This window comes from Rattus rattus, chromosome 5 (genome assembly GCF_011064425.1).
Source record: "Rattus rattus isolate New Zealand chromosome 5, Rrattus_CSIRO_v1, whole genome shotgun sequence".
NCBI lineage: Eukaryota > Metazoa > Chordata > Mammalia > Rodentia > Muridae > Rattus > Rattus rattus.
This window is the reverse complement of record NC_046158.1, coordinates 89,763,540-89,786,794: the sequence shown is the minus strand read 5'-3', so window position 1 is coordinate 89,786,794 and position 23,255 is coordinate 89,763,540. Positions and strand designations below refer to the sequence as shown.

General features: G+C 35.2%; 2 protein-coding genes across 2 annotated transcripts; both read right to left on the bottom strand.

Annotated features, from left to right (window-relative positions):
- Positions 1-644: 644 nt before the first annotated feature.
- On the bottom strand, positions 645-4,008 carry LOC116900945 (olfactory receptor 4F4-like). Its single transcript, XM_032902586.1, has 2 exons — positions 4,000-4,008; positions 645-1,616 (listed from the first exon to the last, which is right to left on the bottom strand). The coding sequence occupies exons 1-2, from the start codon at positions 4,006-4,008 to the stop codon at positions 645-647; spliced, it is 981 nt and encodes a 326-aa protein (XP_032758477.1).
- Positions 4,009-5,424: 1,416 nt separating this feature from the next.
- LOC116900548 (olfactory receptor 4F17-like) lies at positions 5,425-6,363 on the bottom strand. Its single transcript, XM_032902274.1, has one exon. It carries the CDS (start codon positions 6,361-6,363, stop codon positions 5,425-5,427), a length of 939 nt encoding a protein of 312 aa, XP_032758165.1.
- Positions 6,364-23,255: the final 16,892 nt, after the last annotated feature.

Sequence of the window (23,255 nt, the reverse complement as noted above, 5' to 3'; positions counted from 1 at the left end):
AATCACGGTGGCAAATTTTGTCTCCATATCACACTTGGAAATGTACTATTAGACTATGATTTATTATTCTCGTAGGAAACAAATGATATATGGTTACCAGTCAGAAATATTCTTCACGAATTTTGGTAATTCAGATTTAAACTCATATTATTGAGCACATTTTTAGTTAGGTGAGTAGTAATTCATTTATTATACTTTTATGAAAACTGAGCCAAATGAGTTTTTGAAATTTACCTAACATATATAATAACTGCTATTATTATTTAATTAAAAAATTTTCTTAGGGATATTTACTATATTGCGAATTCTAAAGATTAGAATTAATGTAAAATAGTCCAGCTTGTAGCTTTTGCCATCTCAAACACAAAAGTATCCAGGAAGTATCAGTTATACACAAATAATAACATAATAATCCCTTTAATTATTCTAAAAATAAATGAAATAGTATCTTGAATTAATGCTATTAATTTTGAAGCTGTGTAAAAATAAAAGCTATAGTTATATAGAATAAATCGAAGGTTTAATAAACCTTCTTAAACAATTACTAAGTGAGGTAAAATGGAATTTTAAAGTTGACATAAGGTCTGCTAAATAATGTAACAACTTCCTTCTTTCATGATCTCCATGTCAAGGCTACAGGAGACTTAAGTCTTCACCCAAAAATTTAAATTCCATTGTCTCAGGCGTCTCATGGCAGTTTTCATCTCTGTATTCCTCAGTGTGTATATAATAGGGTTTAAGAGAGGGGTGACCACAGAATAAAACACAGCAAGGAATTTATCTAATGATTTGATGGGAAAGGGCCAGGCATAAATAAAGATGCAGGGTCCAAAAAACAGAAGAACTACTGTGATATGAGCAGACAGTGTAGACAGAGCCTTAGACGACCTATCAGAAGGGCGGCGCTGGATGGTCAATAGAATGATACCATAGGAGATGATTAGCAGAACAAAGGAACACACACTGAGCACACCACTGTTGGCAATAACCATGATCTCTAGCCTATATGTGTCTACACAGGCAAGTTTGAGTACTCTAGGCAGGTCACAATAAAAACTATCGACCTTATTGGGACCACAAAAGGGTAAGCTCACTGCAAAGGTCAACTGGATCACTGAGTGTAAGAAGCCAATTCCCAATGCAGTAGCCACAATGCCAACACACACATTTCCACACATAATTGTAGTATAGCTCAGAGGCTTACAAATTGCTACGTATCTATCAAAGGCCATGGCTACAAGGGTTACCATCTCACTGCCCCCAAAAAAGTGAAGGAGGAATATCTGTGTAAAGCAGCCCTTGACAGAGATCACTTTGCGCGTGTAGAAAAAATCAGCAATAGTTTTTGGAGCTGTGACAGAGGATACGCACAAATCTATAAATGATAGGTTGGCCAACAAAAAGTACATAGGGGAGTGGAGGTGGGAGTCATTGCTCACAGTTATGACAATAAGAATGTTTCCAAACACAATTCCTACATAGAAAACAAAAAAGAATGCAAACAGAAAAATCTGAAGTTCCCGAGAATCGGAGAGTCCAATTAAAATAAATTCAGTCACTACGGAATGATTTGTTTCCCATGTTGATTCATTCCAGAAGAGAAGTTCTGCACTTGCCTTGGAGAAGACAATAAAAATAGAAGTCAGAGTTGTTAAATGTAAATTCTAACGTCTCCTCACTCATTAAGAACTTGCTATGATCTATTGATTAAAAACTCCCAAACTAAGACTCAAAACTCGTAATTTGCACTATACTGTTTTTGCTTTGCTTCTTAGTCAGATATCCAAGCCTCTCATGTATCCATGGTACGAGACCCTTTCTCACACAATGGTATTGTCTGTGCTGCCCTCTCTGTACTCTCATCCTACACTTTTTTTTTCCTCTCTCTCTTTTATTATTGGGTATTTCTTACTTACATTTCAGATGTTATTCCCTTTCCGGGTTTCCTGAGCATAAGATCCCTAACCCCTTCCCCTCCCCTTCTATAAGGGTGTTCCACTTTCCATCCAACCCCGGTTCCTGCCCTGTCTCCTGACAATGGATGAAGCTAAGAAGTGCATGGTGACAGGAACCAGATACAGACTTATTTTCTGTAGCTCTGAATTTTAAAAACAAAACAAAGCAAAGAAAGAAACTGTAATATATAAAATATTCCTTACATTATTTTATGTGAAAGTCTTTAAGAAAAAATAAATTTACTAAGATGAAATTAAAAATAAAAACACAAATGACAAAAATAAGTAAAAATATATGACTTAAAATGAAAAGGTTATACAATAGACATTTATAACATAGACAGAGAAAGATTTAATGAGTAATGTCTTTTAAGAGACATAGAGACTTCTTTTTGTCTATTTCTTGAGAGAATGCTGTTATTTATTATTTGTTTGTGATTTAGTCAACCAAAATACAATGTGCTTAAAAATTTTCTCTGCAATAGTCCAGATCAGTTTCTTTACACCTGCCTAGTTATATTTCAAATTACTATGTACAAAGTTCTATGAAAATTTAGTGGTTCTATTTTTCCAGAATGAAGACAGATCTCATTATAAAATAATTCATAAAATATCTTTTGGTTATGCTTTCTTAACCCAGTATAAATATAATTATCCAACTCTGATCGTACTCAAGCATCGGATTCATCTTGTAAGATCCATTATGGCAAAATTTGTTCATGATGGCTTTTCCTTAGACTCTTACGATGCAGATTATAGTTGTTGTGAGTGTTTATTTGCTTCAAAATTTTCAAACGTCTTGAGAATTAAGAAGATACAGAAGGAAACATTCCAGACTGTATCTCAATGAAAAATGTGTCAAGGAATATGACAAGCAGTTTTCTCATCTGCTGCATATCAAAATCTACCACAGTGGAAAATAAGAATTTAAGAATTATATCTTTAAAGGGAAAAATTCTGAGATACATTATTGGTCACATCTGCAGAATTATATTGCTAAGAGGAAAATGATAACATGGTATTCTCATCATTGGTCCTTTTTACCAACAGAACTTCCTCATTTCATGTGGGACTCTAGGAAATTTTAAAGAAGTTTTAGAAGAACATAATGATTCTATTATTAAGTTTACATTGAAATGTAAAGAGTTCTTCTGCATCTTATTTAGAAATGTATTCTTTTCTCCCATATTCTATCCTGAACACAGCCTCTTCCTCCCCTTGTGCCGTCTCCCTAAAATCCTTTTCTCCTTTGTTTTTAAGAAGGGGCAGGCCTCAGTAGTACATAAACAAAACATGCCATACCGTGTTACAATAATACTAAACACATCCACTCACATTAAGGCTGAATGTACTGCTTTTATTATCACAACCACAGGCCCAGCATGATTAAAGACAAAATACTCTCAGTATATTAGTTTTGAAGTAAATGATTAAAATATTGTGCTCTTCATAATCATGTTTTACCTTGATTTTTTTTGTAAAAGGAAAACATTTTTGTACTCATAGGGATGAGAATCAGAGCTTTAGGTTTAACCACAAATGCACCACCTGATCCTGGATGTACTGAGAAAAATTCCTGTGCCTTCATTTTTCTGGTTTGAAATAGTATAATCCAATTAGTACTTCTCAGGATTTTCATGGTGTTAACACTATTTACAACTTCTATGTGAAAGACATGTTCAAAACTAATTTCCCTTGGGTTAATTAGAAGAAAAAAAAAGACATGGGACAAGGAAATACTAAGTATTTGTTTTGATTTGTTTTGTTTTGTTTTGTAAGAAGTACTCATTAGAACCACATCACAAAGAGTAAACAATATGTTAAACCAGTAAATTTGGGTATAGAACACATATGTTATCCTTTTTAATATTCACCATGTTAACTAAGTGTGTAATCCAACCCTACAGGATTTTTTTATTTGTTTTTCTGAACAAAAAATAATCAAAATTTAGTTCTGCAGACTGAGTTTCTACTCATAGAAGCATTAAATTTCTAACCTGTAGTTGCTTCTCCTGATGAATGTCAATTTTCTCATTCCACTTACCTCTTTCATAACTTGAAGAGACAGCAGTAATCTTAAGAGACACAACAGTACAGAATCCGTTCTGAACACACTTTAAAGTATTAACATTACTAGGAGATTGGCTTTTATTTGAATTATCCTCCTGAGCAAACTGCTTGGCTAATGATAAGTTAGCATTTATGAAGTAACCAGAAGCCCATGGAGAATCCACAAATGGTCTGAGGCTTATTGACAGACTGATTCACTGTCCTAGGTTTTTCCCTTGGCCTTTGGGAGAAGCATAGTTATTCCTGAGGTAATGAACATTGTTACAGTTTCTTGGATCACTGGATAAGTTTACCATCTCACTCAATCTAAGAGTGATTGCAAAGCCAATCCCATTGTAAACGAATAGAGTAATTTACAAAATTAAAATCTATACAAATAAATCAGGCACTGAATGATAAAATTTCAATGTTATCAAGAAAATAGTTCAAAGATATTGATAGTCAGTACATGAAGAACAAATCAAAAATTTCCTGATGAATTTAAAAATTTCAGTTCATACAAGTTTGGTATCTTTTAAGCTTTAATTACCACAAAGACATTAAGTGATCTGAGATAAACAGTGACGTTTCTAAATCATATCTAAGAAACAATTTCAAGACTTGTCTCAAGTTATGCTTCTTGACCACCATGTGTTTCTGGTTTCTTCTGAAGGATTCAAGCACATTCTTCTTCCTGAGCACCACAGTTGGGAGAGAGCATATTAAATAAGCTCTTCAGATCTTGGTGTTACAGCTGTAGACATTAAGTCTCCTGAAATACTTTAACTTGCAGATGTCTCTTTTCTGTTAATTAGAAACTTTTTGAGGAAGATTACCAGGGAAACAAAGTCATGCTATTATATAAGAGGGACATACACAGGTATTGTATGATAAAAGTATACTAAATCTATGCTGAAAATGACATCATACATTTCATTGAAAAACAGATAAGTGATGATTATCCTACTTATATGTCTTAAACCAAAATTATTGGTTTACATTAACCTATATTTTACCCATTGGATCCACATAATTTCCATAAGAAATATATATTAATAAGTAGTGTTGTATTATCTGCATACAGATACTAATAAAGGTACTTTGTATACATATATGCACATTTATTTGTACAAACAAAACAACATTAAAGTTTGCACAGTAATTGATGATTCTAATAACTTAAATATATTACAAATAGTTCAATACAATCCAAAAATATAAAACCAATAAAAATTTAGTTATGTTGACTGGGAAACACTTTTGTTTTGTAACCATCAGAAGTTACTGTAACTCCATCTTAATTGAAACTCTTTGGTAGGTGCGTTCCCTAGTTTCTAAACGCTATAAAATAATGTTTTTATACTGTAGTTTTAATATTGATAATTTATCACATTTTCTGTATTTTTATTAATGAAATTTACTATGTGAATTCATTAGAACTTAAAACCTGTCTACTTAGCCTTCTGATGGCCAACCTCATATCTTTATTCCTTAAAGTATAGATAGTAGGATTTAAGATAGGAGTGAGAACAAAGTCAACGATAGCAAAGAAATTATCAAGTGACTTAGTTGGAAAAGGCCAAACATAGAGAAACATGCATGGTATGAAAAACAAAACTACTACAGTGATGTGAGCTGATAAGGTGAAGAATGCTTTGGATAAATCAGTTGAAGAATGTTGTCGTACATTGACCAGGATAAAAATGTATGATGTAATCAAGAAAAAGAAGGTACACATAGAAATGAAGCCACTGTTGGCAGAGACCACAAATTCCAGTTTATAAGTATCCATGCATGCAAGTTTAATGACCCTTGGAAAATCACAATAAAAGCTTCCTACATTATAGGGAGCACAGAAGGGTAAATTTATGACAAACATAAACTGAGACACTGCATGAATCATGCCTATGACCCAAGCAGCTATTACCAAAATTATACACGTTTTAGGATTCATGATCATCAGGTAATGAAGAGGCTTGCAGATTGCTATATACCTGTCATATGCCATGGCTATGAGCAGCACCATCTCAACTCCACCCATCACATGGATGAAGAACATTTGTATCATGCAGCTGTGGAAAGAAATTACTTTACAACCAGTAAAAATATCAGATATTGTCCTAGGAATTGTTGTAGATGAAAGGCCCAGGTCGATGAGTGAAAGGTTGGCCAGTAGAATATACATGGGCAAGTGTAAGTGAGAATCAAAAATCACTATGAACACAATGAAGAGGTTTCCAAAAAGAATCCCCACATAAAATAAGGAAAAGAGGAGGCCAAAGAAAATCTGTGTTCCAAACGATTGTGCAAGTCCCAGCAAAAGAAATTCGGTTACAATAGAAGCATTCACTTGGTCCATTGGATCAGAAAGTAGGGAAGATGTGGAAAAAATCCTAAAAAACAAGATGAATTATTTTAAGCATCTAAATTAAGATTAAATGTTAGTAATTTAAAATAGGACACTGTACCAGAGATATTGCTAGGCAGTAAACAAACCATTTGTTTAATCAAACAATTTCTATTAGTAATAAGTATTTCTTATTTGGTACCAAACTATTTATAAAATATAAGAAACCCAGTGTACGAGAGATTTGTGGAGTTTTAAAAGAGCTCTACTCAGAATGATATACTGCATTAAATAATATTGATTGATAAAACATAAACTTTTGAGACAATTTATGTAATAGAATAAAATGGATTAAATAAATTCAAGAAATTCAGATGAAATAAAAAGAGATATTGGGAGCAATATTAAATGAATACAGTATTCCAGAGAATCAAAAGACTCTATAAGGACATAAATACTGTTTAGAAACATAAAAAAGATTATTTTAAAACTGTAATCTAAAAATAACAAAATTAAGCAAATATCAAGCATTAGAATGGAAGGTGAGTCAAAACACTTTAAACAACTTATTTCTTACTTATGCCAGCTGACGAATGACTCAATGATAAAGTGCTCTGCTTGCATGGATGGGGTTGGATTCTTTGTACAACAAGAAAGAAAGAAAGGAATAACAAAGAAAAAAAGAAAAATGAGGAATGAGTGAACAAAGAAAGAAACAAAGATAGAACAAAAAGAGGAACAAAGAAATCAAGAATCATTTCCTATACGTGCTTGTCACAAGATTAACTCATGACTTATCCTGTGGGTAAACTGCAATGCTTTAGAGACAATTAAACTGATATTTTTATAATATTAAAATGATTAAACTATACATGATTGATACCAAAAGTCTATCAGGCAAAGTGAACAATGATATAGAGAACTGAGAAATGTAATTATCTATTTGTATGTGTGTGTATATGTTAGAAATCAATGAAATATGAGGAAAATATTACTCTTTTGTTAAATTAGAAAAATTATGATTATAATTAGCAAAATTTATCATTATTATCAAGCAATTCAGAGTGGACAATACTTCACACAAATCAGGGAGCAGAAGCTTTGGAAATGGGTTTATTTAAAATTCACAGGAGAAAAGATATTTTCACCCTTAACTGATATATCAGGAATTTTATGTTGTGAAGTATTTCTCCTGAAATACTACTTGTACAGATAGCTCTGGTCACAAATGCTCTTAATACTTTATTGACAGTTGTAAGTAAGGCTTTAAGGCAGTTTAAATGAGAGCCATTAGGGATAAATATACCAAATACACACAGTTGGCTATAATAATGAAACAAAATTTGATGATGGACCTTACAACAGTATTAAGATTGTTATTTAAAATATTGATGAAAAGTAATTAGCATAGCCCATCATTTCCAGAGCTTATAATTCTATTTTTGCATTTAAGTAATCTTTCAATGTGCATTATGTCCATACCTATTTTTCCCGCAAATATCAAGTTATCTAGGGACTTAAAGAGATGACAGGTTATCAAAGACACTCCCCTAGTACAGTTAGAATCCAAAACAAAGATAAATTAATTTTGTTGGAGGAAGTATCCATCCAAAAGTGATGTCTAATTAAGTGGCAGACAAAGTGACAAATCAGAGAAAGATTTGACAGAATGAGATATGCCCACCTCTTATGAGAACAGAGAGAAAAGAGGATACTTAAGAGAGATACTTGCAAAGAGAGAAGAGAGAGCAGTTTTTGCCAGGACAGTTGTACAGAGACAGGTTGCAGAGAAAGAACAAGCTAGACACAGGTAAAGATAGAATGAGAATGAAAAGGAGACAGAATTAGAACACATTGGCAGAATTAGTTTTAGGGCAAGCAGAGCAATTCAGTAAAATCTAAGAAAAGCCAGATTAAATCAGTCAGCTTGGAGAGTTTTGAGACAGAACAGCCAAGTTGGCCGGTCAGCCAGTTCAAAAAGAGCTATAGAGGGTGAGCTTATTCACTAGTAACTTTCAGAGGCTGGAAACATTCTCCGCTTAGATAAGATTGTACAAAGGCTAGAAGCTTCCAGGACTAGACTCAGTTAGAAGACAGAGGAAGTAAATTTCCACAATGACAATTTTACTAGGTGAATAAAAGATACTTTAACATTGGGCTTGGTGTAAAGCTACCTGAAGATGAAAACGTTTTAGGGAAGTCTACTCAGGCAGTGACAAAGCATGTTCCCTGCTTTGTGTTAACCAGGGATGACCATTCTGAATGAGTTCTTAAAATAATAAAGTAACTGTAAGGAAACAAATGTCCTTGTGACCTTGACAGGCTCAGTGTGAGCAAGAGTAATGGTGTGGACTGGGATAATAAGTTAATCAATGCATACAATGTGATTTGCATGTATGATTTCAGGGATGAGCAGTCAGTATTGGATAACCAATTAGTGTGCTCTTTCCCCTACTCTCAGCATTCCTTAGTTGCTTGCAATTCTTTGTGGAAGACTGAGGCTTTCTATCATCCATGTTATAATGTCTATTGGTTTTATCCCTGCTTAACAATTATTGAAAGAGGCAATTTTAAAAAAAAATATAATGAATGCTCAAATACAGAGAAGCATAATGAGATGGGACAAAAAGAGATAATACTTTGGTATGAATCTGGAGCCTAATTACTTGGATTCCTTTCCTATTCTCCAATATGTAGCAATTTTGGTTAACTTTCAATTTCTCCAATATTTCCTGTGTTATTCCACATAAAATTTCTTGAATACCCATTCAAGTTTTTGGTTATTGTACTATATGTTTCAAAATCATTTTTTGATATTAATGTAATCACCATTTTGTTCCTGGACTTCTAACCTATATTTACATCGCTCAGTTTTCTAGGTGACATTTGAAAATATTTGTGAAGTGGGGTCAAATATGAGAAGTATATTATAATGTTAATAAAATCATCATTTGAATGTTTCTTGGCAATGCTCGGTACTGTGCTAAGAAGATTGTGATTGGTGACTTACTAAACTCAACTATGCCAATGAAAACATAACCTTGAAGTATAAGAATCATTTGTAGTACTTATAGTGAGGCTTTCCATATTTAAGGCAAGATAAAATAAATTCCACAATTTAGCTTATAAAATTAACCACAGACCAATTAATAATTAAATCATGAATTACATCAGTAGCTTTAGAAATCATAATACTATTAACTTAAGGCTGTTGAAATGGTATTTGTCTTGTAGGCCAGTGAGATGTATATTTTTAAAGAACAAGACCCTAAACTCTATGAAAGTTATTTATTAGAAGATAAAATGTTTTCACCTATAGCCTTATTTTGTTATTGATAGTATTCAATTTTTAACATGTGATTTCTACATTTAAAAAATTCAGAACTAGTTGATACATAAAGAATGTTATATTGTCATCAATAGGCTGTTTTTGACAGGCAGACAGAAGAGGAGACACAAAGGAAGAAAAAAGATGTGGTGGAAAGACAGAAAAGCAGTGACAGATAAAAAACGAAAGAATCATGATGCAGAAACAATGATAATCAAGTGATGGTCAGAAGTCGATTCACTGTATAGCTTTGCATTGCCCATTATGATTTAAAAAGGAACGTGTGTATCAAGAACTCCCAACTGACTGGGTTCCCAGAATTTTCATGCACTGTTACTGCGTATGTTTACTGGAAGGCTGGAAAGCAATAGAGAAGCTGTGGAGTAAATAACTACTGGTGTCAAGAGAATATAAAGAAAATAAGAATGTGTATGACTGGATGCTACAGTGAAATATGAAGAGATGAACTGGATGCTTGATAGTTTTGGGGGTTCCTCAGCTAACTTACAGAAAAGTCATCTTCTAAAAGGTTAAGAAGTCATTGATTAAAACAAACCTTTATCTTTCAGGCAGAGTTTGTTTATCCTGGCTCTAATATTTATAGTTTTTAATGAGGATAAAGTAAAGCTTAGAAGTCCAGGGGGAAAAAAGAAGTACAGGAAACTGTTTTTATTTTCTCTCCAATATAGGAATACCTACATAAAGTTATACCTGGAACACATAGGAAAGCTTCAACAAAATATTTCACAAAATACTTATAAAAATAACTATAACATTGTTCAACTGGAAAAGCAAAATTATATTTTCCCCAAAAGTATAGTGGAATTAATTTAATACACATTTATATATGTTGTTTTCTATTTGTGCTAATTATAAAGCATTAGATTTTAAATAAATGAGGATGATCATATTCTTTTACAAATATCTTTGGTTATTATTATTGTAAATCGTTATTAAATCCACATGATCCCAAACAGTTTATGTGCAAAAACAATAAAACTACAACAAAACAACTTCCCAGTTTTTTTCCAAAAGATGAAAATCAAAACAAAAACAAAATATAGTGCTTCATTTCTTTTCCTTCAGAGCTGTTGGTAATGGCATAAAGCTCCTAGGAGTTCATGAAGAGACTAGTCCCCACAGTGTTGTTGACTTTCCTGGTGGTGACTTAAAATTTGTCTATTATTCAAGGTCTAGGAATAGGTACTACTTCAAACCAGAAATATAAACATGTATTAAACAAAGCTTGCTAACACAATAATAGATTTACATGAAAATCTGGAATAACTGTGAGAGAACATATTTAACACTTAATACTACATCAAACAGCCTAGTGTTTAACAGTACATCAATAGCAAAGCATTGAGAAGTCCAGATTATATGACAGATACCCTAAATTCTAGTGTGCTAGTTTTTGATATTATTCTACATATAATAAGGAGCAACAGTTATTATATATATATATATATATATATATATATATATATATAATAGGACCACTTTACTCTATTGAAAGGATTCTTTATATTCAGTTTGACATCAAACTATATATCCTGCTTCCTAAATGAATAGTTCTCTTGCTACCTTGTTCCCTTGATGGGCTCTGCCAAATTTTCTTTTTATGCTTTCAAACACCTTGACCAATATTTGAACAGCTGCAATAAAAAGAACTCTTACCCAATGCATTTCTGCAGAATTCCTTACTATGGGCTAGAATATATCTAAGTCTCAACATAATCCTTCAGTTATTCACTGCCTTCCCCCCAAAAAAACCGAAACAAACAAATTAAAAAATAGTAATTACTCCAGAGCATGGGAAGACAGGGCTTGAGATTATTTTCTGTTTTAAGTTATAATATTATCTTTAATTTAAATATGCATGAAATATCTGAGATCAGACATCTGGCTGGCATAGTAGAAAATGAAGTGTACAATTATCTGAGAGCTACAAAAAGCAAAAACACATGTATCTTGAAAAATCTTCATACCAACAAAGCCAATTTAAAAAAAATATCAAAGTTATGGGTATGAGATTAATTATATAAAGCAATAAATTTAAGTGAAATCTCAAAATGATAGTGTGATATTGTAAAATACAAGGACAAAAATACTTGTCAAAGGTGACTTGTCTGACATACTATTTTACAGATGGGAGTTTAGTGGTTTAGCAAGATGAAAACAACTATGGTGGGCAGGTTTTAAGTGTAAACCATCCCTTACCTTCTCTTAAGTAACAGCAGGTATACATTGAAGAGAATGAAAATTTAAGTAGATTATTCTTCATTTCTATAAGCAATGGCCCTGAAAATAAAGGTATATGTATATTTTATAGTGGCAAAGAAGCTAATTAGTTGCCAGGAGAGTGACCCATTGGTGCTGTGGAGGTGGCCAATACCCAGCTCAGTAATAGTTTCTGTTGGGAATTGAATGATGAGCTACTGGTTTCCCAAGAGAGAAAACAAAGCTGTAAAAAGAGTGGTTATCTAAGAGGGAAAAAAAATAACAAGATTCTGAGTAATGTATTATATTGTATATATCTGTACTTATACTCTGTATTCATATATCAAATTTGAAGTAATCTAAATCTCTTTATCTGAAAATATACTTCATTTGTCAGTAAGGAAAAATATATAAATTCCTATTGTTTCATTTTGGCAAATGTTTGCCCAAGGAAGCCTGCATGTTCTGCAAAACCAGAGAGTACAGGTATATTTGAAAATCATTACTTTATTATTTGAGTTAATCAATTATAAATCAAATTTGTAAGTCATTTTGTCAATTTGTTTAGAAATTATAGAAGATATAGATAGCTATTTTGAATTACTTGAAAGAAGGGTCTGGATACCTGAGAAGTAGACCATCATTCAACACTATATTAATAAAGCCATGAGTACAGTCTCAATGGGTCTTGTCATTTATGTAGTCAGAATCTGATCTCACTGAGGTTTCATTGAAAGAAGGAAAGCTCTGCTTGTGTTTACAAGTGACACAGGAAAGTGAACAGAAATTCATCCGTGGGAGGGGGGACATTAAATTGCTGGACTCTGGAACATGTTAGAGATTGGGGAGGTTCCCAGGAGTCCAGTAGTTGGGAAGATAGAGCCTGAAATGGACACCTTGGTAACCAGGCAGGACTCCCAGTGAAGGAACAAGTCCACTCAGAAAACTTTGACCACAAATTTGTCCTGCTATCAGACATACACGGACAAAAATAGGGCAAAGACTGAGGGAAGGACTGGCCCAACTTGACTGCCATCACATGGGCAAGAATCTATCTCTGGCACTATTGATGATACTCTGTTATGCTTGTAGACAAGAGCCTAGCATAAGCATCTTCTAAGAGGATCAACTCAGCAACCGACCAAAGCAGATGCTGAGACTCACAGTCAGTCTTTAGACAGAGCTATGGGAGCCTTGTGGAAGAAGGGAGGGGAGGATTGAGGAACCTAAAGACATAGGAACACGACAAGAAGACTAAGAGAGTCAACTAACCTAGACCCTTAAGGCTCCCAGAAACCAAAGCACCAACCAAAAAGCATGCATGGGTTGGATCTAGGTATCCTGCACATATGTAGCAGATGTACATCTTGGTCTTCATGCAGGTCCCCTAAGAACTGGAGCAGGGGTTGTTCCTAGGATGGTAACCTAGGAACAGTTAGTGGATCCTGTTCCCCTGACTACATGTCTTGTTTGGCCTTAGTGAAGAGGATATGCCTTGTCCTGAAGTAACTTGATGAGCCAGGGTGGGTTGATACCCAAGGACAAACCTAAGATGAGAATGGGGACAGGAAATGAGGAAAGGGCTGTGTGAGGAGGGCCCTAGGAGGAAAGGGGGTTGCTGTGACTGGGAAGTAAAATGAATAAATAAATAAATAATAAATAAATGAAAGGAAAAGAAACCCCTTTAACCCAAATTTCAGAGATCCATATATGGCAAAATAAAGGAACCAATGATTCGATGTCGTAAAGAATGAAACCAAGTTATAAAGAAAAACATGAAGGACAAATATTTCATTAGACTCTACGATGTTTGAATAATAATGGTCCTTATAGACTCATTTATTTGAATGCTTAATCATCAGGAAGTGGAACTTCTTGAGAATAATTAGAAGATGTAGTTTTGTTAGAAGAAGTGTGTGACTAGGGGTTGGCTTTGAAGTTTTAAAAGCCCAAGGCAGGTCTTATTCTTGCTGTCTGAGGAACTAAATGTAGAACACTCAACTTCTACAGTACCGTGTCTGCTTGCATGTTGCTGTGATATATCCCCCCCACCCTTAATGAGAGTGAACTAAACCTCTGAAACTGTAAGTAATCCCTAATTGAATGTTTTCCTCATAAGAATTGCTATGGTCATGGTGTCTCTATAAGCAATAGAATATTCACTAAGACAGAAGTTGCCACCAGGGACTAAGGTATTGAATGCTATGATAGGTCTGACCATGTTGTTTATTAGAGGAATAGGGATTCCTTTGGGATTATGTACTAGAAAAGCAGTTAAACAATTCGAGCAGGGATTAATGGTCCATTGTAATAAGAGCATGGAAGATAGTGATGACTTGATGATGGTGGAGGCCTAGCTCCAGAAGTTTCAAGGGGGAAGTGTATTAGTAAGTGACCTATAGACTTTTTTGTGATATTTTGATGAAGAATGTGGTTACTTTGTGCCCTTGTTGAAAAATGTGCACTAGGCTAAATTGAAGTTTCGTATTACTGGCATTGACAGGGTCAATTTCAATATAGCTAATAGTGTCTCTGTCGTGTGTTTTTAGTGGTCACTCTTATATTGACCTATATTGAAAAGGAGAAAATGAACAGTTTGAGGATAAAAAGTGCACCAGAAAATGCAATGGAGTTAAGTCCAGTGCTGTAGGAGATAAAACAAAAATGCTAAAGAAAAACCTGACAGTAAATGGAATAAAAGGTTTGGTGACATGAGGAAAGAACCCACATAGCTAATCTCCCAATTTGTAGAAAAGAATTAAAGAAAAGTTTAAGAAGTGAAAGAAAGCATCAAAAAGAGAAACCTGATAAAAATGTATTTGAATGAGGGAGGCTAAGTTCTAGTCCTAGCAAGCAGCCAAACTTGGTAGCTTTACCCACGTTTCTCACTGTAGAGTAAAGAATATAAGATACTATGGACTTTCCCTCCACAGCTAAGGAAAACTCTTGAGGTAGGGTTTGCCATGGGTCAGGGGTGTTTCTGCATGGAACCAGAGAGGTTATTGTATGCAGGTGTGAAGATGAGGCCTGGATTGTTTTGGAGACCCCGGGATGTTGGGCAGTTGTGGGACATGGCCAAGGAAAACTTCAGACTGGGTATGGAACCATTCTAAAGGAGAGAGAAACATGTAGCAGTCAACAAAGCCAAAAGGAGTAGGAGATCTGAAATGTTATAGCCTGGTCAGTGTTCTATTGCTGTGAAGAGATACTTGACTTCTGCAAATATTAGAAAAGCAAACATTCAATTGGGGCTTGCTTAGAGTATCAGAGGATTATTTTATCCTCACATAGGTAGGGAGCATGGTGGCGTGCAGATATGCCTGGTGCTGGAGAGTAGCTGAGTTCTATAGATCCACAGGCAGCAGGAGGAGAAAGGGTTTATATTGGTTTTGACAGGGGATTTAAAATGCCATAGGCTTTAAAAGGGCCTCAGAGCCCTTCGAGACAGACTTGGTTCCTTAAATAAGAACACATCTCATAATTCTCTTAATCCTTTCAAGTAGTGCCACTCCACAGTGATCAAGTATTTAAATCTCTAAACCTATGGGGGAGAGGAAGTACTCATTCAAACCACAGCAAGTGCTTTAGCATGGAGATGAAGAGTTTGGAGTTTGCCTGCTGTTTTTCAGTCTTGCTTTAGTTGAGTATTTTCTCTCTATCTTTCCTTTCCTCCTTCTTGGAATGGTAATGTATATTCTGTGCAATTGGGTGCTGAAAGTATGTGATCTATTTTTTATTTGTTTATTTTGATTTAACCGGGGGTTACAGCTAAGAGAATGTTATGAGTCTAAGAAGAGACTTAGAAATTTAGACTTTAAAAAATATTGAGCCTGTGGCAGAATAGACCACTTTTCAAGTTGGACTGAATGCATTTTACATTACAATACGGCTACAAGCCTTGGATAAGAATAGCGTTCATAGACTCATATATTTGAATGCTTAGTAATCAAGGAGTGGTGTTACTTGAGATGGATTAAAGGGTGTGGTCTTTTGAGGAAGTGGGCAACTGAAAGAAGGATTTGAGATTTTAAAAGCCTATTTCAAGTCCAAAATCTCTTTCTGTTACTCCTGGATCTGGATCTGTATATAGATATCTCAGCTATTTCTCCAGCATCATGTGTGCCTTCATGCTGCTGTGCTACCTACAATGATGAGAATGGAATAAACCTCTGAAACTGCAAGTCGTCCCCAATTAAATACTTTCCTTTATAAGAGATGACATGCTCAAGAAGTTTCTTGACCGCAATAGAACACTCATTAAGACAAACTGTTTAGCCAGTGCAAAGCCTCAGGCATGAGAAGCTGAAATTTCAGGCAAAGAATAAAAACAATCTATTATGTTTTCCCAGCTTCACTCAGCTATCTGTAGTTCTTTGTATATGATTGAGGACATATTTAAGAGCTACTTAGGGTTCATAGAGCTTGATAATTTGGTGACAAATAAACATCAAAGGGAGGAAGAAATTCATTATTCCTTGATTTGTGGCCAAGTAACTATTTATTTATTGTAACTTGGGTTGATTGAAAAAAGATCAGGTTTGAGAAGGAAACTTCCCTTTTAACTTTAGACTTATTAAAGATTGGTTCTTGTTGGAGCAGAGTAGGACATTATTAAATGTAATGACTCCGTGTTGCTGATTTTCATGACGTATTTTATGGAACAGGTGTTTCCTTGCTCCCCTCTTGCCTGTCTCTGTGAAATTTCTTATAAATGAGACATTATAAACTTTATCAGTATCTTAGGCTCTGTCTGCCTCATGCTTTGTGCTCTTCTGACCCAGGTCTCAGAAATAGTTCTACAAGGATAGAATGTGTTTCTTTAAAGATTTGTTTAAAATGAAGTTCCCCTGGGGAACAACTACAAGTCAGGCAACCTGGATATAATTTACCAATGCCCAGAATGAGAAGCATCCCTAAAAGGAAGTTACAAGGTACAGAAATTTCATAAATTGCTCTAGTGTAAATTTCAGACATAACAGGTCTTCACTCAGGCAGTGAAACACATAGGCCCACTCTGCAGGCTGGAATCTTTGCAATCATCTGAGGATAGGACAGGAAACTGATAGCCCAGAGCCAGAGGTCAGTAGATAGATCAACATCTGGAGCCACTGTATGGTATCCTGAAATAAAAGATTATTCTGAAGCACATTTTTCCAGTGCATGTTTAGTGTTTGGGAGAACAGGAAAGGTTGAATAGAAGCCCTATGATGAACAGATTTCAGTGCTATGACTGTTTACCACATTTACAATGAACTGAGAAGATTTCCCCCAAGATAGAATGGTTAGCCCTTCTAAAGATGCAGTCTTGGGGATTTTGAAAATATCTAGCTCACAGAATGCAAGGTTAAATGTAGCCACCAGAGAGAGGTCCCTGGTATGAAAAGAAAGGAAACTATTCAAGTGAAGAAGGCTATGAAAGACATTGGACATTTGTTAAATACAGGCTCATCAGCCATCTAAATAAAACAAAAATCAAAGGTCTATCAATTAGCCTGGCCTCCCCTTTGTAACTATAGATGCCATTCTCCATGTTTTCAGGATCCAGAAAAAGAACTATATCAATTCTTCATCTTTTCCTTCTTTAAAAAAAAAACAACTAATATTCTCCCATATCCTTCTATCACTTTTATTACTGTTTTTGTTTATTTAATTTTTTGCAAATTAACTATAGTTACATTATGTCTTCCCTTCCCTATCTTCCTTCTACCTCCTGTGATGTGTTCCTGTTTCAGTATTTTATTTTGTTATGTTCTGTAGTTGTTTGTGTTAATTTATGTTTATATGTTTGGCTTTAGGCTCTAGGGTGAAGCCTGCAGATCATGTTGGATAATTATTTTGATGTGTTCTTAAATTCTGTTTGCAAGTACTTTATTGTATTTTTGTGTCTATCTTCATTAGAGAAATTGATCACTAATTCTTGTAATCCTCTTTCTTGGTTGGGACTTTGTATCTTTGTATAGTTTGAGTATCAGGGTAACTGTGGCATCAGAATGAATGTGGCAATGTTCTTTCTGTCTTATTTTTGTGGAATATGGGAATTAATTCTTCTTTGAAAGTTTGGTAGAATTCTGCACTAAAATATCTGTCCCTGAGCTTTTTTTTTTTTTTTTTTTTTTTTTTTTTTGATTGGGCAACTTTTAATGCCTACTTTTATTTCACCATTTTCACTAGAGGTTAAAGGGGCTAAAGGTCTGTTTAAATTGCATATCTAATCTTGATTTAGTTTTGATAAGTAACGTGTATCAATGAAAAATTTCCATTCACTTTAGACTTTTAGGTCGGTGAAATAGGGGTTTTAAAGTACGTAGCTGTGGTTGATTCTCAATAGTTCCCCAGTGCCTGTTGTTACGTCATCCTTTTCACTTCTGAGTTAGTTAATTTGGATCTTCTTTCTCTGCCTTTTAGTTAACTTAAATAAGGATTTCCCAATCTTATTGATTGTTGGGGTCCAGGAATTGTCTAACAAAACACACAAACACCAATTTCAGTCAGACAGGGATAATTTATGCAGCATATGCACTGGGACTGAACAGTCAGGACCACAATCCAGACTCAGGAACTGAACCATGACCCAGGGTTAAGATCCTACGGGACATTTTTTTCTCATTATTTCTATAGGTTATTTTATTTATTTACATTTCAAATGTTATCCAACTTTCCCAGGTTCCCCTCCCCAAGCCTCTTATCCCCTCCTCCTTCCCCCTGCCTCCATGAGGGTGCCCCACCCACCCACTCCTGCACCCTAGCATTCCCCTATCATGGGTCATCAAGCCTCCACATGACCAAGGGACTCCCCTCCCACTAATGCCAGATATGGCAATCCTCTGCTACATATGCAGTTGAAGCCATGGTTCCCTCACCCCCCATGTATACTTTTTGGTTGGTGGCTTAGTCCCTGGGAGCTTTGGGGATTCTGGTTGGTTAATATTCTTGTTCTTCCTATGAGGTTGCAAACATCCTCAGTTGTGACAGTTTTTGCCCAAACTTCTCCATTGGAGTGCCTGCACTCAGTCCAATGTTTGGCTGAGTACATCCACATCTGTATTGTTCCAGGTCTGGCAGAACCTCTCAGGGGACAGCTATACCAGTCCTGTCAGAAAATACTTCTTGGCATCTGCAATAGTGTCTGGGTTTGGTGTCAGCAGATGATGTTAGCAGATGGGATGGATTTCTAGGTGGAGCAGTCTTTGTATAGCCTTTCATTCAGTCTCTGCTCCATACTTTGTCCCTATATTTCCTTTTGAGCAAAGGAATTCTGGATTAATATTTTTGAGTTTGGTGGATGGCCCCATCCCTCAACTGGAGCCATGCCTATTCAATGGATATGATCTCTACAGGTTCTATTTCCCCTTTGTAGGGTATTTTTGACAACATCCTCCTTGTTGGGCCCTGGGAACCTCTTAGGTCCCTGGCATCTGGAACTATCTAGTGGCTACTCCCAGTTTCCAGTCCCCTGCACCTACTTTCAAATTCCTGAACCTCTGTACTTCTGTACTTCTCTTGCATATCCTCCCTTATCAGGAGAGCCACCCTTTTCAGATCCCCTCCTCCCTACCTCCCAGATCCCTCTCTCTCTCTTTGTCCCAGAGATTATTTTTTTCCCACTACTGAATAGGACTGTAGCATAAACACTTTGGTATGATCTTCTTTCTTCTTAGGTTTCATATGATCTATGAGTTGTATCATGGATATTCTGAGCTTCTTTTTGGCTAATATTCACTTACCAGTAAGTGCATACCATGTGTGTTCTTTTGTGACTGGGTTAACTCAGGATGTTATTTTCAAATTCCATCCATTTGCCTATGAATTTCATTGTTTTGAATAGCTGAGTAGTACTCCATTGTGTAAATGTACCCCATTTTCTGTTTCCATTCTTCTGTTGAAGGACATCTGGTTTTTTTCCAGCTTCTGGCTACTATAAATAAGGTTTCTATGAACATAGTGGAGCGTGTGTCTTTGTCGTATGTTGGAGCATCTTTTGGGTATATGCCCATGAGGGGTATAGCTGAGTCCTCATGTAGTGCAATGTCCAATTTTCTGAGGAACTTCCAGACTGATTTCCAGAGTGGTTGGACAAGCTTGCAATCTCATCAGCAATAGAGGAGTGTTCTTCTTTCTCCACATCCTCCCCAGAATCTGTTGTCACCTGAGTTTTTAATCTTAGTCATTCTGACTGGTGTGAGGTAGAATCTCAGAATTGTTTTGATTTGCATTTCCCTGATGACTTGGGATATTGAACATTTTTAGGTACTTCTCAGCCATTTGAAATTCCTCAGTCGGAAAGTCTCTGTTAAGCTCTATATCCCATTTTTTTTTTTTTTAAAAATTGGGTAATGTGGTTCTCTGTAGTATAACTTCTCGGGTTCTTTGTATATTTTGGCTATTAACCCTCTATCAGATGTAGGGTTGGTGAAGATCTTTTCCCAATCTGTTGGTTGCCATTTTGTACTATTGACAGTGTCCTTTGACTTCAGAAGCTGTTCAATTTTATCAGGTTCTATTTGTCAATTCTTGATCTTAGAGCTTAAGTCATTGGTGTTCTGTTCAGGAAATTTAACACTTTGCAAATGTTTTCAAGGTTCTTTCCCACTTTCTCTTTGGTTAGTTTCATCTTATCTGGTTTTATGTGGAGGTTCTAGATCTGCTTAGAATTGAGCTGTGTACAGGGAGTAAGACTGGGTCAATTTGCATTCTTCTACATGCTGACTGCCAGTTGAACCAATTACATTTGCTGAAAATGCTGTCTTGTTCCATTGGATGGTTTGGCTTCTTTGTCAAAGATCAAGTGACTACAGGGGTGTGGGTTCATTTGTGGGTCTTTAATTCTATTCCATTGATCTACCTGCACATCTCTGTACCAATACCATTCCGTTTTTATCAGTATTCTCTGCAGTATAGTTTGAGGTCAGGGATGGTGATTCCTCTAGCAGTTCTTTTATTGCTAAGAATGGTTTTTGATTTCCTGTTTGTTGTTGTTGTTGTTGTTACAGGTAAATTTGAAAATTACTCTTTTTATCTCTGTGAATAATTGAGTTGGAATTTTGATGGGGATTGCATTGGATCAGTAGATTGCTTTAGGTAAGATGGTCATTTTTACTATGTTAACCTTACATGGGAGATATTCCTATCTTCTGAGGTCTTCTACAATTTCTTTTTTCAAAGACTTGAAGTTCTAGTCATAAAAATCTTTCACTTGCTTGTTTTGTATTACACCAAGATATTCCATATTTTGTGACATTTGTAAAGTGTGTTGTTTCCCTAATTTCTTTGACAGCTCATTTATTCTTTGAGTAGAGGAAAGCTACTGATTTTTTTTTTTATTTACTTTTGTATTTAGCCTTTTTGCTAAAGTTGTTTATCAGCTGTAGGCATTCTCTCATGGATTTTTTTTGGGGGGGGAGGGAACACTTATGGATACTATCTTATCATCTGCAAATAATGATATCTTGACTTCCTCCTTTCCAATTCATATCCCTTTGATATCCTTTTGGTGAGAAATTACTCTGGCTAGAACATCAAGTACTATATTGAATATATAGAAGGACAGTGAATATCCTTGTCTTGTCCTTGATTTTAGTGGGATTGCTTCAAGTTTCTCTCTATTTAGTTTGATGTTGGCTATTAGCTTGCTGTATATTGCTTTATTTTATTTAGGTCTGAACCTTTAATTCCTATTTTCTCCAACACTTTCAACATGAAGGGGTATTGTATTTTATCAAAGGCCTTTTCAGCATCTAATGAGATGATCATGTGTTTTCTCTTTTAGTTTGTTTATATTATGGTAATTGACTTCCGTATATTGTACCACGCCTGCATCCCTGGGATGAAGCCTACTTGATCATGGTGAAGATTGACCTGATGTGTTCTTAGATTTGGTTTGCAAGAATTTTATTAAGTATTTTTGCATCAGTTTTCATGAGGGAAATTTGTTTGACATTTTCTTTCTTTGTTGGGTATTTGTGTACTTTAAGTATTAGTGTAAGTGGCTTCACTATTAGGTAGTATATTAGGTAGTGCTCCTTCTGCTTCTATTTGAAAAAACACTTTAAGAGGTCTTGTGTAATAGAATTCTGCACTCAAACCATCTGGTCCTGGTTTTTGTTTTTTTTTTTTTTTTTTGTTTTGTTTTTTTTTTTTTTTGTTTTTTTTTTTTTTTTGTTTGTTTGTTTGTTTGGTTGGTTGGTTGGGAAACTTTAAATGGCCCTTTTTATTTCCTTAGGGGTTATAGGAATGTTTAAGTGGTTTATCTGATTCTGATTTAACTTTGGTACTTGTTTCTGTCTAGAAAATCATCCATTTCCTGTAGATTTTCTAGCTTTGTTGAGTATAGTCCCTTGTAATAAGATCTGATAATTTTTGTTTAATTTCTTCAGGTTCTGTTATTATGTCTCCATTTTCATTTCTGATTTTGTTAATTTGGATACTGTCTTTGTGCCCTGTGGTTAGCCTGACTATAGATTTATCTACCTTGTTGATTTTGTAAAAGAACCAGCTCTTGGTTTTGTTGATTCTTTGTATAGTTTTTTGTTTGTTTGTTTGTTTGCTTTTACTTGGTCGATTTCAACCCTGAGTTTGATTATTTCCTGCCTTCTACTCTTCTTGGGTGTATTTGCTTCTTTTTGTTCAAGAGCTTCTGGCTTTGCCGTTAAGCTGCTAGTGTATGTTTTCTCCAATTTCTTTATGGAAAAAACTCTGGGTCCCCTAAGTTTGGGTATGTTGTGCCTTCACTGTCATTAATTTCCTTATTTCTACCTTGATCAAGTTTTCATTGAGTAGAGCATAGTTTACCTTTCTTATTTATGTGGTCTTCCTGTTGTTTTTGCTGTTGTTGAAGACCAGCCTTAATCCATGGTGATCTGATAGGATGCATAGGATTATTTCAATCTTCTTGTATCTGCTGAGGCTGGTTTTGTGCCTGATTAATGATCAATTTTGGATCATTAATCAAAGTACCATGAGGTGCTGAGAAGGTATTCTTTTGTTTTAGGGTGATGTTGAGGTAAAAATTAAAAATGGTTTCTTTTATCCCATGCTATTGCTGACACATGGCATCTAAGGGGTATTTTCATTTCAGTCAGCAAAACATCTCACCCTCTAAGCTCCATCTCATCTCACACTGCAGACACCTACTCTCTGAGCCTGACAACAATCTCTCTACCCATCTAGTTTTCCAGGTGGGTTGCTGCTATGCCAGTTTCATACAGAGACTGCCTATCACACAGCTCTCTTACTGTGGACTCAAGTTGCCACATGAAAAAGCACACCACAGTAATCACTGAAGCAATTGATAAATTATAATTTTCTGCTCTCAAATCCCATGGGAAAGCTGAACACCCAGAAGTGCGGCAACCCAGAT